At 39.7% G+C, this 19566-nt stretch overlaps 1 protein-coding gene across 1 annotated transcript in view; it reads right to left on the bottom strand.

Moving 5' to 3' along the window:
- DOCK8 (dedicator of cytokinesis 8) overlaps nucleotides 1–19566 on the bottom strand; it is a gene marked incomplete at its 5' end in the record, with an annotated part of 32110 nt that overhangs the window by 2407 nt on the left and 10137 nt on the right. Inside the window, 14 exons of the mRNA XM_009705495.1 lie at nucleotides 653–796; nucleotides 1426–1662; nucleotides 2068–2157; nucleotides 2693–2827; nucleotides 3601–3732; nucleotides 4657–4800; nucleotides 9517–9709; nucleotides 10168–10268; nucleotides 11059–11217; nucleotides 12292–12444; nucleotides 14297–14431; nucleotides 15709–15805; nucleotides 18397–18484; nucleotides 19074–19209. Of these exons, the coding sequence (XP_009703797.1) occupies nucleotides 653–796; nucleotides 1426–1662; nucleotides 2068–2157; nucleotides 2693–2827; nucleotides 3601–3732; nucleotides 4657–4800; nucleotides 9517–9709; nucleotides 10168–10268; nucleotides 11059–11217; nucleotides 12292–12444; nucleotides 14297–14431; nucleotides 15709–15805; nucleotides 18397–18484; nucleotides 19074–19209 (1944 nt within the window). The remainder of the gene's footprint in view (nucleotides 1–652; nucleotides 797–1425; nucleotides 1663–2067; nucleotides 2158–2692; nucleotides 2828–3600; nucleotides 3733–4656; nucleotides 4801–9516; nucleotides 9710–10167; nucleotides 10269–11058; nucleotides 11218–12291; nucleotides 12445–14296; nucleotides 14432–15708; nucleotides 15806–18396; nucleotides 18485–19073; nucleotides 19210–19566) is intronic.

The raw sequence follows: 19566 nt of genomic DNA on the forward strand, positions 1-19566 counted from the left end.
TTCCAAAGCTTACAACGTGTTACTTCACACTAGGGGCTTTGGCTGATGAAGAATCTGGAGAAACTGAGAGTATTTAGACTTTCAGCAAAAAAACCAAGCTCTGTGAAATTGTGGATAATGCCAAGTTTTCTCTCAGTTATGGTTACTTTCTTCCATTCAAATTTTTTTTTTAATTGCCTTTTTTTTTGTTAGCAGGCATATTTAGGTTATAATTATTGCATCTCCACTTTCTTTTGGGGCACTTAGGTCTTGAATTCATGTATCTTCTGTGAAACTGGGAGTTCGTGGTGATCCTACAGCAGCTTTTTTATTATTATTCCCATTCCCCAAGGACACACCTGAAGTGAACAAAATGGCTGAGGTGGCTAGTGTGCTAGAAATGGAAAATTCTTGGATGCATTCACAAGGCTTCTGTGAGTTTCTGCACCTACAACCAAGGCAGCACTTGCACCAGCACCTTCACCAAAAGCATACCTAATGAGCAGTATACAATGACTAAGTATCGAGGGACGAAGTTTAAATGTACATTGTGTCTAAACTAAATGCATCTGACTAGATGTACTTCTTCCAGACGAAGAGATGAGAGCGAAAAAGAAAGCACAATGAGAAAAGTATGCAGAAACTCTTTATCTGGCTTATTTGGGTCCCTTACCTGATTTACAGTGGCTCCAACTGAGCCCTGCAAAACCATCTGGAGCATTTTGGCATCTGGTGGTTCCTGGTTGGTGGCTGCAGTTAGTTCCTGAGTTTTTTTCTGCATATCTTCAATAGCAACTTCAATTGGTGTTAAAATAAACTAATGGAAATGGAAGAAAAGATACTTCATTACCTGAATCATGCTTGCAGTTGACTTGTTCTAAATCTGGCAGTACCACTATCATTCTCCCATGCCAAAAGCAGTAGCTGTGAAAGCCAGGAAGGCTGTTCAATCTAAATGTCATTTTGGTAGATGCTGCATTTGATCCAAAGCTCTTTGACATCTTACCATTTGCAAGAACAGGATGTGGATCTGACTCTGTTTGCATAAATTAATTATTCTAAGATACTGAATTCATGTCTGAAATGGTTTTGCACTTTCTGCCTTTATAAAGCTTCCCTGTCTCTAAACCAGATCTAAGCCCAGTTTAGTTCTTTGAATGTACTTTATCAGATAGAAGTACAGCCACAAATAGAGCTCCACACATGCTCCCACACAGCACTATAACCAGGAGGTCAGAACAACATACACTCGCTTTCTTGTCTTCTCCATAGTAAATACCCATCTTGCATCTGTCTATCCATTCTATGCTATTCCTATTTATGAGAGTAATATGTCTGAGAAATTCAGCCTTCTTTTTTTCTGCCAAGCACAGAATTTGAAAATATTCCCACCTCGAGACTCCTTCAGCCCCTGAGAAATTACATCTATCCTCAAAACCCAATTACCTCCTCTTTTTGGATGACGTTGATTCTAGTTTTGATGTAGGGGAAAGCATGCATCGTGGTTAGGATGGTGTTCCTCTTGTATTGCTCGCTAAGCTCTCCTCTGGGGCGCCCATCCATGGTGAAAGGCGTAGTATACATGAACCGACAGAGGTTGAAATTCTTCTCAAAATAGGTTACCCTGTCTTTCATCTCATACTCATCAAAATATGGCTCCACAAAAGTAATTTGTATGTATGCCTGAGAAAAGAGGGAAGAACCATTACAGTACTTTACAAACCAAGAAGTGTAAGAGCAATGGCATATGTGAAATATCTCATAGGCAGCATCGGCTAAGTATGGTCTGGAAGAGCACAGAGCTGCAAATCCTTTGGGCTCTTTCTCTTCTTCAGAGTTGACGAAACTTGCCTCTGACGAGGGCACAGCTTAACCCTCGGGATTAGAGCCAGAGCAGGGACCAGAGTTTAGAACTAATTTCCACACTCCATGGCAAGCTACCAAACTAGGCCTTTCACAGAGGCACAGAGATACAGCCAAGTTGTTGGTTTTTGTTTTTATACTTTGGTTTGAGCATGCAAGTTTCAAGGGAATACCCTTCTCTTCCTTTCTTTTCTGTGACAAAGCACTCAACACTCTCAGTGGTACTTTCCCAGGATCCAGCTTTCTTTTGTCTACAGGAGCAGAGTCCTTAATCACTTCCACAGCATCCTCCCCAAAACACTGGCCATAAAATCCCTGGAAAGGAAACAGAATTATTCCAGAGTGTTTTTAGTCCTTAATACAATGCCAATGATCTGTATGCCTCTCGGAGAAAGGAGTAACCATGACAATTTGTGGGCTCTGTACAGTCAGTATACTGCTTCATGAACTACAGCTGGCCAGCATAAGATGTCTTCCAGCAAAGTTCAGTGTGAGTGGCTCACAAAAAAGCAGAACTCGAGGTAAAGCAGTCAGAAGGGAACATTGCAGTTCCATGAAAAAGCTGAAAAGATACTAAAGCAAATATCTGGTATGCTCAAATCAAATCAAATCATTCAATATATTACAGACCTGCCCATAAGAGACATGGCCTCAAGAGAATGGATCACTTTCATCATGATGCTGTAAAAAGGGCTAAAATGGAAAGGATATACACAAAGGAAATAATCTACAGTACAAATCAGTTTGTTACTGATTTCAATATAGCAATAATACTATTATAACGTGTGGGTTCATTACAAAGTCTGACATAACATTGGGGGTTATATTAACACAACATTTTTTTCTTTACCTCTAATCTGTGAGAAATCTCAGGAAGTTTAGTAATTGCAGGCTCCTTATAAACAAATTCCTGCTCATCCAAGTCGCCAAATTTGGATCCATAGAAACCAACACGGAAATAAGTTCCAAACATTCGTTTTTGACCCTAATTGATAAAAAGAAAGAAGAAATTTGTAATTGCTTTTTTTTTTAATGTCAACATTGTAGCATTTGGATGCCTTTTTTTTCCCAAGTGATGTATAAGAAAACCCACTAATCCTACATTTTCCCTATTTCAGAGTCAGTTCTATGTATCAGCAGTGCTGATGGGTTAGAAGCATATATTCATGAAGGAAAGCATACAAATTAGGGGGACATTTGGCTGAAACCTAACTTAAAATTTAAGCTAATCATGAAGTGGCTTTTGTGAAAGAAAATAACTGGTTTTTTAATTCCATTGGATACATATTAAAAAAAATCCAAATTTCACAATGTAAACTGACAAGAATTTGAAACTGACTAGACTCAGCAATAAGATTCTCTGGAGAAACAGAAGGGGGAGTATGAGTGCTGAGAATTTAGCCAGGCTTTTGTATTTCTTCTAACTGAAAACACTTGTTAATGGACAATAAAGTTATTTTTCCTAAATTGATGTGGCCAAGTGAAATTATGCATGTTCTTATTCTAAGTTTGACCTGTTCAGCTCTTTTTCTGTAACTATAAACCAGTTTTATACTCATCTCTGCTTTTTCCTACAGAGAGGATAAAGCCTCTTTTCACTGTAGACTACCCTTTGTAGGTAGGTCAAAGCAAACGGAAGATTTTGTTAGAAAAAGAAAACGGATTCATTTCAGTTGAACAATTTTATTATCATCAGTCTTAAACAAAGAGTGCAACCCAGCAATGTGTCTTGCTAGCGGTGCCTTGCCTCATGAGTACCTTATTAATAATGCTGTCAAAGGCCTTCTGTAGCTTGCTGTGTGTCAAGGTAAGCTTCCTGAAGTCTCGATGTGCTTCCAGTATGGGGATGACAATTTTGTAGACCTCATTCACAGTTTCATACAATCCCCCCTTGGGAGAAAACAAAAAGACCAAAAAAAAAGGGAAAAAATAGCAGAAAATAAATGAATCCTCATCCACTCTGGAAAGAAATTAGGTCTTCATTAATGGCCTGGCTGAAAAGGGGATTTAGGGCACTCATCTTTTAATCTGCTGTGTTACTTGTTTTAACTTTCTAAAAACTAGTAATAGTAAATGGGTAGTTCTGAGCTGCAAACAGCAAACTGGATCTAATTTGGATCTCTGATCTGTTGGGCTCTCACGCCCAAATTCCTGTGTAAAGCACATGGTTTCTACTTAGGGGCTAGAAGAGTTAGAAATGCAGATGAGCAGAAGGAAATGGATTTGTTTAGCATGTATGGTTCAGGGCAAACAGAGGTGCATCTGGACAGAAGTAGCCCAAATGATATCTTCAGAGATACTAAATCATGTATCCTCTTTAACACTACAGCAATATGATGAGCTACTTGAGTATTAATATCATGACCCTTTACATGGTAAGTGTAGGTTATGAGGCTGGTGGTTGTATGTTGTGTAAAATCATAGGAGTAACTCTCACATGCTTTCTAAAATCCATAGTTTAAGCAAGATCTTTTTCTTAAATGTACTATCCAATGAAAATACCAACCAAAAGGCTTGGTTCATGCCTGGGCCAATCACTTTCTGCTGATGCTGCCTGTAGTCTGCACAGTAGAGGTGGATATATGGCTGAGCTAGGCTACATGAAAAACCTAGCTTAGCCAACTTGGCTAAGGCAGGGCTGGGTCAGCCATAAGATGTGTAAGATGTGTCTCTGTCTCTTATTGTTTGCAATGGGGTGGATCTGTGGAGCCTGGTTTAGTAATATGAGTTTGTTTCCTCATGTGCAAGAAAATAAGCCATGGATCTGGCCCAGATAGCCCCACTCCATCTTCTGATATTTTGGCCCTCACTCACCATGCTGAAGAGCTCTGCTGCTTGTTCCAGCAGCCCTACCAGGCCACTTTCTGAGAAATACCTCCCAGAACATATACCATCTTCATCTGGAGACAAAACATCATCTGAAACAGCAGATTCCTCCAGCACATTGGACGAAATGTTCTAAAATATATCAGAGCAGAGAAATCAGAAACCCAGAACAACAGTCTCATAAAGATCGAGGCAGAAACAGTTTCAACATATTTACATGATGGGAAGAAGAATGATATTATGCAAGTGCAGTCAGGGGATATACTGTTAAATTCCATTTAGAAGTGAATCTAATGTCATAAATCTCAGCAGATGGCAGATCAGGAGTTTTGGTACAAGAATTCTAAACCTTCTTTCTCGCCTCAGGTTTAAAAAGCAGACTCCTGTAGGTCACAAACTGCCCCCACTTTGGTGGCTGGAATTCCATGGAGCTGCAATGAGCTCAACCTCCCATGCCACAGGGGTCACAACTAACGTGCCCTTCCTGCTGCTGGCTCCTGGGGGTGGGAAATTCCAAGCTGCACCCTAGACCTCCTGCCACATGCTTGAAGAAGCTGAACTTTCAAGTTGCTGATTTAACTTCTGCAAGCAGAGGAAAAGTAGGACATAGACAATATTGCTCTAAAAACTGCAATAACTGAATGCTGCTTCTCATTTCAGCCTTTGCCATATTACACTTTAATCCTGCAGAATTTACTAGGTTTCTTGTTAAATTTACAATCTTATTGTGTGTTTAAATAAAACTAGGTAAAGCACACAGTTTCAGTCACTCTGTGAGATTCTAGACCATGAAATAACATGTCTATGTTCTTCAAGTTCCCTTTGAATAAATGACACTGGGTAGTGTCAACATTACAAATTTTATAATACATAGAAATATATGTAAATGAACATTAAAATATGTATTCATACAGTATGGAACTAACATATGTAACTTCCAAGCTTCAGTTTGCTAGTAATTAAAAGGAGTTAAATCAGTGTCATAGTGTCTTGCTTCAGCAGAAACTGGCAATGACAATCTGAGAGCAGGATAGATGCCAGCTGGCTAGCTAGCTGCGTCCTTAAAGGCGTCTTTATGAAATGGCAAAGGCACTGAGGGCTGTTACTGTTGATCAGATTTCAGATAAAGAATTGGCACCATGCATCACTAGCAACATGGGACTTTCCCCCTTGAGTTTTGTGGATGTATTTATTTCTCCAAGGGTGAAATTTACTCCAACCATGCTGCCATCACAGTGCCTAGCCTGCACATCACGTCAGCTCCTTTGGAAGGAGGAGGACTCAAAGCTCAGGATAGCATTCGCAGAAGTTAAGAATATGTCTGAATTTCAGCCAGAGGGAAAACTGCAGCACGTTTTAGCACACCCATACCACTTTTTACCTATCAGTCTCATTGAAGATAGTGACTTTACCCAGACAGCCTCCCTGGCACATACCTAGGGCAACTGACACAGCCCATGCTGCAGCTCAATTTCCAGTTTTCCCTTTCTGTAATAGTAGTCATTAAGGCCCATTTTCACAGAATGGCATGTGGCCTTTGGTGGCTTTTCTTTTTTTTTGTAGCAAGTGGAAGAGTCCAGAGGAATGATTTATTTATGAAAGTAACCAAGAAAGTCACAGACACTAATTGTGTCTTCTTTGTCTTTGAATCTGTAATAACTAATATCAGGCATGCATTTCCATGTTTTACAGTCCACACATTCTAGTAGAGAGAGCTTTCATGATGTACTCCTGGTGCTTGAATGATCTTTTGCAAAGTGGACATGCCTTACTCACCTTTTGCCTTGATTCACCTTTCATATTGAAGAATTTTATATGTCCCTTGTATGATAAAGGCAATGTATAAGTTACCATATATATCATCAGAAATTATTTTGGACCTTACAAGCCTAGTTTTCTTTAGGGAAATGAAACACTTGTGTAAACTCAAGGGGCTTTACTGTGATCCCCAGCCCTTATCACCATGTTAGATACAGCTAGGGTAGCCTGTAACCTCGATCCCCGAAACAGCACAGTCGAATTAGCCTACTGCTGAGCCCAGGCTAATTAGCCCTGTGTCTCAGCAGGTAGACACACATACTAAGTCCTTGTCTGTTGTAAGTGGCTTTAAAGTCAGTCCATATGTAATTCATACTCTCTCAAAGTCTCCCTTATCACTTGCAAAAGGGATTTAGTGTAAACATGAATTAAGCTCAAAGGGAATTTAACTGAAAGTGATCCCATTCTGATTTTGAGGGAGAGTTTTGATTGCACAGAGGGAAGTATATACAGTTTTGTCTGGCACAGTATAAGGAAAAGCATTACTCTACTGACAATGAGTTTTCTGGATGCCAACAGAGCCACTGCTGAAGACTTAGGTCAACTGATTTAATCCTTTGCTGCTTCATTTTACTCATCTGTAAAAGGAGATAACACTACTGCCCATCCAGAGTAATCTTTTTTTATACACATTATTATCACCCTCAATTCCACAACTAAATATATATCACTAATATTAGTTAATTTAATATCTGAGTTAAATGAAGAAATGGACACAGAAAGAGTTAGTAAGTGAGATCTGGAACTACAGGTAAAGCAGAGACAGTCTGAATAGTGTTTCTCTCTTTCATCAAGGTCATCTGAACAGGATCTTCACACATGCCACAAAACACAAACCTGTTTGTAAAGAATGTGAGCTTTTCTCCTGAAAGGCTTTGTAAAAACGCAGTGTTATTATAGTTAATTATTGCTATTAAGCAAACTGAAATTCAAAATTATGCTGTCAGATAACAAGTTGTGTAATGGGTTTCTGGTCATTAAGGCATTTTATTACCTCTCTCCTATGGAGCAACTGTTCCTTTGGCAGACATCTATTTACACAAGCATTTTGATGAGAGAGATTGATGTGCTGTTTTTAAGCTTCTAAGTTTTTGCTCGCCTAATGCCTTGTAGAATAGACTTCAGTTCTCTAAAATAACTGGAAACATACCCATTCATGGCAATCTGCATAATCTGGGAGCAATAGAAGGAGGAATTGCATTGTGGTCAAGTGTGCGAGATTACAAGCATTTAAGGCAGCCTTGGAGCAGGATGACACTGGGAAGGGAATGCAGATTTCACCTATATTTAAATGATGATAGTATGTAACAACTAGGGAGAAAAGAAGAAAAAGAAGTAACAAATGGAAATTAGAAGTTAGGAAGTACACAAAACTGGTAAGTGATGCAAAATGGCAGAAGTATAAATCCGTGGCCAGAAGTTTAGCCAGTAAAATGAGTATACACAGCTATCTTAAGAGTAAAGGAATTTAAGAATAACACTAGTCCATCTCCTGATTGCTAAGGTGGAATTGCAGGTACTAACGCCTAACATACTAAATTCAATGCAAAATGCCAAGTGGTTCAATTATGTTCACATTTACTGTTCTGAAGGGGAAAAAAAAGTCAGGTGGTACGGCTACTTACTATTCTGAAGGGGAAAAATCCCTAGATGGTATGGTTATATCAAGGGATGATGAATGTACCAACTACTAGTGTTAGCCATTTCAAAATCACCTGGATCATAAAATGTGCTCCTTATGAGTTTAAAAGAGCTAAGCAAAACAGTATTCAGGCAGTGAATACTGAGTTACCGTACGTTTTAGAAAACTGGGGAAGTTCCAGAGGAGGAAGTATGCTTTGCGGACTACATTTTTTAAAAAGTAAACAAGATGAGCAGATAGTGGTAGGTTTATTCGTCTGCATCCAGGACAAAGTGGTGGAAATACTGATACAAAATTTTACTAGAGAAAAAATTAAAGGTATTGTAATTAATCTGAATCATCACCAGACTATAGAAACCTGATACTTTTAAAGAGATTACAATCTCATAAAGGCAATAATGTCCAAACAGTAGGTGTCTATACAACATCTGAGTTGACTCTGCAAAACATTTCCACTAATTAGTTGGAATGATTCATAATCATTGCAGCAAACACTCTGTAAATGAAAAATGGTCTTCACTAGTCTTAGACGATAATGGTAAAGGAAGAATCATCAACACATAAGAATATTTTAAGGGTTCAGCCATTTCTATTTTTAATAATATATGAAAAACACCAGTAAAATCACTGAATTTGCACATGAACTCAGTTCAGGTAAAGGTAACTACAACTGTATAATCTGATAAATGACATATAAAATCTGTATTTCAAAATGTCTAACTCAAACAACAAAGAGTTATGCTGTCTATGAGATGTAGAAAAGAAGGGCGAAAAACAAAACCCAAGAAAACTCTCTGGAGAAGATCAATGTACTACTGAATAGAGAGCTCACCAATGCCAGTTTCTCCAGTTTCTCTTTGGAGAAACAAACTGAGAGATACTTCCCAGGCTGAAAGAATTTATGGGACATTTTTACTTGACTTTGATGTGACTGCATACAGACTAGAGTGATTGTGTCATTCATCAGTCAAAAGGGTGTTGGCTAGTAACTGGAGGACAAGTCAAAGGATCAGAGAACATGCCTAGAACAACTGAGTAGCTCCAATTACCTAGAGTATGAGAAAGAAGTTTGAAAGATGCGCCTGTCACTGTTGATAACTAACTGCCCTAAGAAAAGAGATGTGATAATAGAGGGGTTCTACTTAGCAAACAAGAGATTACAGCATCCAACTGCTGGAAACAGAAGCTAGAGACAGCCAGATACTAAAGTATCAGTTTTCAAGAGTAAGCATAAATCATCGGAACAACCTACCAAGAGTCGTGATGGATACTCTGCAATTGTAACTTTTCGACCCCATACATGCACCTCTACTCTGCTTGACACACAAGAAGGAATACACACACCAGAACAGGCCATCCCAGCCTTAAGCTGTCAGAGCTTTTCTTACCTGAAAGCTGACACTACCCACTGGGAGATAGTTTCGATCTTCAAGGATGCTGAGATATTCTGCCACCAGCGCTGCAGCATGGACCAGACACATGGCTGCTTCTGTGTAGCACTTTCTCTTGGTGTGCTTCTCTGCCATGTTCCGCAGCCAAGTCAGCCTCAAGTCAGGCGATGTCTGGTATCCTTTGGCAATTCTAAGAACACAGGGCAGAAAGGAGGTGTGAACGATCACTTCTTCTCAAAAACCAGAAAGAACCTTTATAATTCTCCACCTGGGTTGAATGCAAAGAGACACCTCTGTCTATGTTCCCTAAGACTCACTAGGCACTGGGCAAGAGAAATGGTTAGGCAGAGGTAGGTAGGACACACAGGGGCTATGAGGAGAGTAAAACTGCTGAACGCAAGACTCTTCAGTGTTCATCAGTCCCTGACTCCCATCCTTGCCAACATCTATGCCCATCTCCCAGTGGCTTCACCACAACATGCTCACTCCAGCAGCCTGGGTCCCCTGTGACCGATCAGCTGCGCTAACACGGGAATGTACACAAACAGAACAGCTAGAGGGTTTGTCCACAGCTTGTCCCTAAAATGCACAGTTCTTGTGCTCACCTCACCGCAGAATTTCCCCAGTAGCAATTCTAAACCAATTCACCTGTACATGAGATCCATAAGCATCTCTGGATCTTCCTGAAATTCCCTCATTTTCACCGTATCTGACAGGATGCTGTTCAGATTACACAGCAGCTCCTCTACCTGCAGTAATACAAAGGTCAACATACATTTCTCAGGTGTTTATTTTTTCCCTTCTAGAAAAATAACAGCATCTGCACCAGATGATGTTACTCTCTCTTAGTCCTTCTTAGCCAAGGAAATATCAGGATGCTGAATCACTACAAGATATGTTTGTCCAACTCTACTCAATGCAGCGAAGACTGCTGACATAGCAAATCTTATACAGGCATTTTAACTAAACAAAATGAGCTGGAATCCTTTGATCTGTTTATTTCTGAATGAAAAAAAGTAAAACCTATGTGCTAATGGAGTTCAGTTTTAGTTGATCTGTGATCTGATAACAAACAGATGTTTTTGTAAGTCTTCAGCACAAGCTGAGTTAATGTAAGAATTTCAGCAAAGCATCTCACAGTTGTCTGAAATGTTTTTCATTATAGCTGCCACCATATGAATTAACAAAGGGAGACAAGTTTCCAGGATGCTACCTGGCTGAAAACATAATGAATCAAATTGTATCTTGGGAAACTCTTACAGGGTACCTTTCCTGATGTGGTCTAGAAGAAAGCTGTACACAGAGCTAAGAGATGATTCTCCTGTAATGTTATTTCAGTGGAACTTCTTAAGAATTTATTCTATGGAATTATGTCCTCTACTTCCTCCCCACTTATTGTTGTGTTAGAAATAAACACATGCAATAACCTCTGTATCCTTATTTTCATTGCTATGGAAGACGAAGATCTAGTACTTGCTCCAAGCACATTCCTATGTGAAAGCTCGTGATAAAAGCCACAGATGTCATAAAAGATTTGACCTGAATGGGGAATGGAGTTGCCTGCATATCCACATCTTCCTCTGCATAGGCTAGGATGGTTCGTAAGGACCGTCGAAGGAATTCCTCATTAAACTCAGGTGATTTTCCAACCAGAGAGGCTAGTGACATGGTCACCTGCATCTTCACTCTTGTAAAACTCTTTCAGAAGAAAAAACAAAAACATGAAACAATGATGGCTGCAGTGCACCATGCACATCGGTTCACATGTCTCTGTCTATCGTATAAACCAAATCCACTTCCTCCTGCCGCATTGAATGCGTTAAACTCACTGCTCACACAAGTGGCCTCTGGTGCATCAAAACCCGTCCTATTTTACCTGGGTAAGCCAAAGTTCCCTAATGCTGACATGTCCATACTTTGGGGCAAGAACGCTCCTTGGAATACATACAGTTCTTGAGATAAGGGGAAGTTAGAAGCATCTCTTTCCCCCTCTGCACAGACCAGTGGGTGTGTAGATCAGGCCACCCACAGAGGAGAAGAGGAGGAGGCAGGACTGTTAAACATTCTGGAAACAAGTCTGTGAAGCAAAAGGCCGCTGAGGGCCTCACTTGGTGATGCACTACGCCTTGCTGATCATGGTGTCTCAGAGGCACATTTTCCTCCTGCAAAGCCCACACTTTTTACATATTCAAGGCTTTTAAAGTAACAACTAGGGAAGAAAATGCTGTTCAAGATCAGATGCTATCCAAAATGCTAATGCTTGTCCTTTTGTGCTAGGACATTTTGAACCTACATGAATACATACATATTTTGCTCCATATGGGTGGTAAGAATCAGAGCCTAGTCCTGAGACCAAGGGGGCAGTGAAGAATTCCCAGTAATACAAGCATACAGTAGTTCTACTTAGGTTGTAATTGCATTAGAATAGAACTCGGTTTAAGTAGTTCTAACACAGGAGTGGAAAAAAGAAAGTGACAAAATTAAGAGTATTGCTTATGCTTTGTATAGTTCTTGCTATCAGAGGCCTAACGCTGTTCCATTTGAAGATGCATTTACAGATGTCACAGAAAAAGTCACAGAATAATGAACAATAATTAAAACTACTTTCCCTCTACACTTGTATCGTTTCTTCTGGCTCAAATGTGTGAAACAGCATAACACACGACTGTTTGTTTGTGGATGCGTTCCACTTGCTGTCACAACTTCAGTTTCAGTTTCAGTTGATCACAACAAAAGGTGGCACAAAACATACTGCTGTTCTCAAAATCTTACACTAGTAGAGCTGAAGCTGTATCTCATGAGGAGATAAAGAGTAGCACAGGCTTGAGTCCGTGTAATATCTATGCTGCTGCTGCAGTGATGGAGAACTCTTTGACACAGGTCAGCACACTGTTCGACCTCCTCTTCAAACAGGAAATCTCCAAACTAAGGGAGACAGAGAAGAAAACATTCATTACTCTCATTTCTGGCCATTAAAATATCATTAACTTAGTGCATAAAAATCATAGGATTCAGACAAAGAGTAAAATTTGCAAAAACTAGATTTTATACTTCTTTTTATTTGGACTTCTGATTCCTGCGATGCTATAGGTTCCATTTTCAAGCTCTTCTACAGAGAAGAAGGGTTTGAAAATAGCCTTTGTGTTTTGAAAAAGAGCAACGGAAAGACAGAGAATAAAAAAATTTCTGAGTCCCATGGCTCCAGGAGCTTTTGAAAATATCAAATATGCAAAATTGTTAGAAGCACGGGGATTTGCTATTTTCAGAATATATAATGGTTGATGAAACATGCAAATACGTCTTTAAGCGTAGGGAGCAATTACGAGCTTTTTGCATCAACGCCCTACCCTTCCCCAGCCCTCCAGCGTGCTCTTCCTCCTATGGTGTGCCACAAAACTTCCACTGTCCAGCTTTCATGCCAGAACCTCCTTTACAGTGTCTCCACAACGTGCCTCACAGACAATAAACCCAGGGGCTGGGTGTCTGTCCTAAGAAACTCTCACTGTAGACAGCACAGATGCACCAGTACCATATATACATATATGGGGCTGATGAAGGTGTGTGAGCAGAAGACAAGATATCATTTCCCATTTGCAGGCCGATTTCCCAGTTCTTAACCTTTCTTCACTCCATTATCTCACTGTTTTATGTCTAATTTATATTACAAGCCTGCTGGCACAGGTTTCTATCATTTTTATTTGTAAAATAACAACTATATACCTACAGTGTAATAGAAATAATTGGAATGCTTGCTTCATAAAATACAGAACTGAGTCAGCTTAACTAGAAGATCTATTTCAATGAAAATAATGATTGCTTCACAAAATTCATTATTGTAATTGGACATTAGCTTTCAAAGACGAAGTACAATGAAAACATAATAATGAGTTTCATAACTACTCAGGTATCTACCCTGTAATGAGGCTTCATCAGCCAATCTGCATTTAACAGCAGACAGGTATCAATTGGGCAGGACAATCCTGTTTGTTATTTGCATTTTAGTATAGTTTAAAGGAAAAAAAACACATTTCATGGATTTTTCCTTTGAGAAACTGCTTTTCTTTGTAGGAGAATGAATCTTAAACAGATTTTAGAGAGGCCTCATGAAGCACCTAGCCCATTATGACCCATAATAGAAAAATGTTGCGTCACATACTGTCCTCATATACATTTTGAATTTTTTTTTTAATTGGTGATACAGAAATGAAAGAGGGAATAGAATTTGGCTTAGTTTTCAGGCAGAACAAAGATGAAGTCTGCCAACATCTTAGAATCTACTTAGAATTTTGGAACCTATGTTAGAAGTAGAAATCCATAATGATCCCCCTGATCTTTGATGAGTTAGCTTTGATTTCTCTGCTGCCCAGCTGGTTGGAAACTAGTCCTGATGATAAAACAATTTAAATTTGACTTTATGGAATCTGTGCAATCCCTGGCTTTAAGATTCCTAATTAAACTCAGAATGTATTTGAAATAAAAGGAGCGGAATTTTTTACCTTCTTATTAGTAAATCTTCTATATTTAAAAGTAGACTGCTAAAACCACCAGATTATTCTGGTTCAGTTATTCTGTCTCGTGTAGTCAATGAAATAACCTTACAACAGCTGTAGAAGTCTCTTAACATCCCTATAGATAGGCACTTGCACTTACACATACAAAAGGTATTTCACTAATGCCAAAGGAAAAGTGATAAGTGAATGCACACAGTTCTGCTCTAGAAATGCTGCTCTAATAATTTGATTGGAAGCATGAAAACAGAAGTATCTCAAGAGCATACCTTAGCAATGAGTGCTCTGAGTGTAGCAAAGCAGTGAGTCAGGTAAGTGGTGCTCTGATCACAGCCAAGAGAATTTACCAGGACCTTCAAAACTCCTCCCAGAAGATTGTCTCTACACTCTGCTGCAAAGCTTGCCTACACATGGAGGAGAAAAACAACAAGAACTGCATGAGGTAATTCAGCAATAAACTGGCACATAGCAACTGAAGTTCTGCTCTCCTGTCCATGAGACGCATCCAGGAGTTTAGAGATTGCAGTTTTTTCATTTGTTAACATCTGCCTCAGAGGAATTTCAAAATACTTTTGTAGTGATCAGGAAGACAGAGGGCAAAATGTCCCAAACATTTCTTGATATCTACAGACCCTCCAATGCATTTTTAATCTCAGCCACCTTCTGTAGCAAGTCTTGAAGCTCCGTCCACCTTCTGTCCAATCTTTCATGTACCTTGGATCAGGAAGTGACCCTGTAGCGGGCAAGAACCCTTGCCTCCTCATGCTCTGATTTCCTGGGCACATAGGCTAAATAGGCATACATATACGCTCTCATCAAACCTACAACCCAAATAGTGGGGAGACTAGGTGCTCTAAGTGGTGTCATGCAAAAATCATGCCTAGTACTATAACAGTCTAGCAGCTAAATGCTTTTCTACTAACAGGTTTTTAAGAATGAAGGTTCGTCCTTGCTGTCTATGAACATGCATGTTGCTCCAACAGTAGTATACTCATACCCATGAATTTGGAGTGTCTCTCTTAAACCAGGAGATCATGTCTAAGCAGAGTCAACTACCATGGTTCCAATGCTGTCAAAGGACGGGTGAAATTTTACTGCATCTGACTCCTAGAAGTTAAGTAAGTTCTGTACGTTACTTCACTCTAGGGGAGCATAACTCTTTTCGGGACTCCATGCAGGTGGAAGATACTTTCCTGCACTGAGCACTCTGTGGGAGTCAAAGCTAAATCCTTTTGTCTCACAGGATCATACATGCAAGTATGACCAAAGGCCACCCAGCAGTCCAGTTCCAAATTACTAATATCTTCAGATACATTCCTAGCATAAATGAAGGTTTTTCTTTCCTCATCCTCTCCAAACTCCAGGATCACAGCGAAATGGTGGAAATAGCTTTCAACAATATCTGCTGAAGAGAAGGGAGTAGATTTCCCTTTCATTCACAGTAGTGCAATGCCCTACAGTAGAAGGAGCTTGTGGCAACGGTGTAAGGCAGGTAGCAACCTCATCTTTGGATTTATTCTCCTTAATCTTTTTTTTTCTCTTCAAGATTATACAAGTTTACAGAAGATCTCTAATTAAAACATTTTGTACTGCCTGAGAAATGAAAGGAGAAATGAATCTTGCTTCCACTGGCTTCTGAGGAAGCAGGGATTGGTACCAAGCCAGCTCTGCTGTTTCCCACCTGGATGATGTTCTCTTGCATATCGAGAATGATCAGGTTAGCTTCAGTTGCCAGGTTTCCACTGATCAGAGCTTCTTGATCTAGCTCAGCTTTTGTCCTGCAAAAAGGAGTTCTAATTAAAACATGCAGAGAGTACCCCAAGAGTTAGATGGCCGGCTGTTTATACAAATGATACCATTGTGAGCAAACAATGAAAATAGTGTTCAGAGATGTTTCTTAAGAACTATGAACTCAAATGAGGAGACCTGATATCATAGAGTAGAAGTCCCAAAGGGGACACCTGAAAACTAGGCCTCTGGGTAGTTCAAATAGATGCTTCTGCTTCCTTAATAGCAATCTGCCCTTAATGTCATGTTCAATTGTTCAATAAGCTATGCAGTAATTTCTGAATGCATTGCCCGTAACGGAACACTGAAACCCAAAATGGAATAAAAGGCAACTGATCTAACACTTCCAGAAAAAAAGTAAAAATAGTATGCTTAGACAAAGAGGAAAATGTGTCAATGCCATAGCAGCAGTGTCTAATACAGGCAGTTTAAAATGTTGATTCTTGAGTCTGTTGACAACATAAGACAGCAGATCCAGCAGCTGTGGGGTCAATACAGCAGTGCCGCAGGCCATTTAAGAGAGGACTGAAACATTTATAAAAGACAGAAGGTGGTGGTAAGGCAATGCACGATGCCCTCTTAGTTGAGACTTAAGAACAAAGTCTGGAACACAACTTCTCTGCAGCTGAATGCTCTAGGCATAGGTGCTGCTCCTAACAAAAGTGTATTTTCAGAGACCCCTTCTATGCCAGAAACACAAAGAGGTGACTTTGTTCTTTTTCCTAAACTGCTCAGAAAAGGGCTGTTGCATGGCCAGAAGCTGCTCTTTAGATCTTGAGATCAGAGCTGCTCTGACTTGGGCCAAAGTTCCTAAGGTGCATTTTCTATGTCTGGAGCAACACAATCACACTTCTGAGTGACTTCAAAATCTGTGGCTTTTCAAAATCTAAGACTCCAGTGGAGTCTTACTGAAAAGAAAACCAGAAAAGTAGAGAGCCATCCTTTTGGGACAACCAGGTAGTTCTAGGGAGGGCTAGGAAAAGAAGTCAGGGCGGTCATATGGTTATTAGTTACAACAACTCAAAGTAACGAAAACCGGAAGGGCCTGCCAAAAGGCTGGTGCTACAATCAAGCCAGGGATCACTAAATATGAGTAAGTACTGAACAAATTAAGCAAACAGCATAGCCATTTGAACCACTTCCAGCAACCACTCAGCCTGGCACATTAACCATGCTGACAGAATCCTCTCTGACACCACATGTAGCTTATTACTGCAACTACAATCCCAAAGCATGCTGGACTCAAGGAGAAGCAGGCTGAGAGAGGCCGAGTGGCGGCCTGTGCAAACCTGCTGTGCCACATACTACCTGCTAACACCTTACTTATGGGACATATACACTAAAGGGATCCAGAAAGGATGAGAGCAAAGATCTTGCATACCACAATGATGAATGATACCCACGATGAGGAAAACAGAAAGGCCTGGACAGCATGCAGAGTTTTATTTTACTTACATAACAACAAGTTTTATTTTAAGTGGTTTAACTGAACTAGTGCAAAAAGATATTGTAGGGCTGCTGTTTGAGGACTGTTTCATCCTGATTTCAGTGAAAGTGGCTGGGAGAAAGCAAGTTGCTTTCAGGGCAAAATAAGAAAATCCACACAGGATCTGCACCTCTTCCAATCTAGCACAGAAGGTGGAAGGATTCTTTTTTTAAAGTGTGGATAAACTCCAAATTAACAATCTTGTGTTCAAAAATGTATGTGGTAATCACATATGAGTGCTAGGCTACAACAACATAGATGTCGCATAGCACAAGCCAGTGTTCTCGGTTCAGATTTGCACATGTTAAAAGATATCACGAGAGCTCACAGCAGCTGGATGGGTGAGAGGCCACTGTCTCTATCTGACACACAGCGTCCCATTTAGATAGTCAAAATTCTAGCAAGTATCTATGGACAAATGCCACATCTCCTTTAGGGGAAAGCAACAAGTTCCATGCTTATAGAAACTTCACACATACCGTATGAAAATGCTGTTAGTAACACAAATCATTCCTGAAAACACAGTTTTCCATAAACCTAGACACTGAATTGTCTGCTATCATATAGTGCTGATAAGCTGAAATGTACTGAGACATCATAACTTAAAACTCGCAACAAGAGAAATCTTCACTACAGAATCATCCTCCCCTACTCCTGCTAATAACGCTTCTCAATTTTAACATAGCACGTCAAACTCAGCTCAACTGATTTAATATGACAAAACTTATACCACAGTACTGTATACATGAGGAGTCATAGCAATACCAAAATAAATGTCATAGCAAGCCTCTGTGGAGTATTTGATACAACTTGTATCAATAACTAGTATTTACCACATTGCCAGTAAGAAGGAAAAAATGTGTAGATGACTATTTAAATTTCTCATTCAAGTATTTGTGATCTCATTGTTGTATCATAGCAACAGTTGTATACTTCTGCTACATAAACATTTTTTATTTATTTCTCTTTGACAGAAGAGGGAAAGGATTGAACCTGCTGATTTTGTAATAAAACATCCTAGGAGAAAGAATAAAACATAAAAACCCAAACAGCTGTGTTCTAATGAAAACAATATATAGTTATTAAATTACTTACTTATCTTGTCTTTCATTTGCCTGCCGCCAGTGAGTCTGCTCCTTTCTCCAGCGCAGGTTTTCATTTAGCCCCGCTGATCTGTCATTCCCTAAAAATGCAACATATATCAGTGAGATTAAAGCAAAAGGGGACACCTGAAGTCTGATAGCTCACCAAAAGAAGGAGATACATGTCTGTAGCAGTCTGTCAGGACTTAAACCATTCAACTTTACAGACTCAGGGCTCCAGTAAAAGGATAGGACCCCACAATTTTTTTCATCTAGGACTTTTAGAACATTAGCTTGCTTAATATCTTCAAAGACCAAAACAAAATTGTTCCATTTATTAAATGAAACAACTTTTTGCTATGAACAATTTGTTCTTATTGATAGTTTTAACACCATTTCTTGGCTCTTGATTAGACACTAACACAATTTCTTATAATATCTTAAACCTTCTTAGTTCATCTCATATTTTGCACCTGAGAAGAGCGCAGTCCTAGCTACACCTTGGATAGTTGAAAGCTAATGATATTTTTAGCCACAGCAAAACCAAGAAAGGTCTGCAAGGGAAAGGACTGTGGGTGAAAAATATAAGGATGAAAATGGGGAGTGTGCATAAAACCCAACAAACTCATTTGTGTCTATAACCTCTTGAGATCCTCTCAAAAGACATGGGGGGAAAGGGGTATGAAGTACCAGCTGGTATTCTGCAGCGCTTCATCATTTCTCCTCTGGCTCCTTCACCTCTCAGTAAAGCCTCCTCTAATCGGGCCTTAACATCTCGTGACTTCTGGAGTGCTTGGGTACTAACTTTATCTGAGCTTTGTTTGCCCTGAAAGTAAAGTCAAAACAATCAACACCAATGCCTCCACCTTTGGACATGAGTTCAAATTACATCTCCAGAGCCAGACACAACAGGAGATACCTGTAGAGGGAGCAGAAAGCAATGAATATGATTGACTAATATATAAAGGCTAATTAAATCCTGCAGATGAGGAGAGAAGGTTATTTGATCCATTTCAGACAGACCCTGTCAGAGAGGGGAGTCCTGATGTCCAGTTCCAGCTCTTAACTAAAGGATCATCCTTAGTGTCCTGTCCAGTACTTACAGGAGCTGTCAATATAGTGCCTACCAAAACCAGAAAATCCCCAGGAAAAGGAAAATAAGAAAACAACTTCATAGGAGTTC

Source organism: Cariama cristata, unplaced genomic scaffold (assembly GCF_000690535.1).
Source record: "Cariama cristata isolate BGI_N322 unplaced genomic scaffold, ASM69053v1 scaffold45148, whole genome shotgun sequence".
Classification (NCBI taxonomy): domain Eukaryota; kingdom Metazoa; phylum Chordata; class Aves; order Cariamiformes; family Cariamidae; genus Cariama; species Cariama cristata.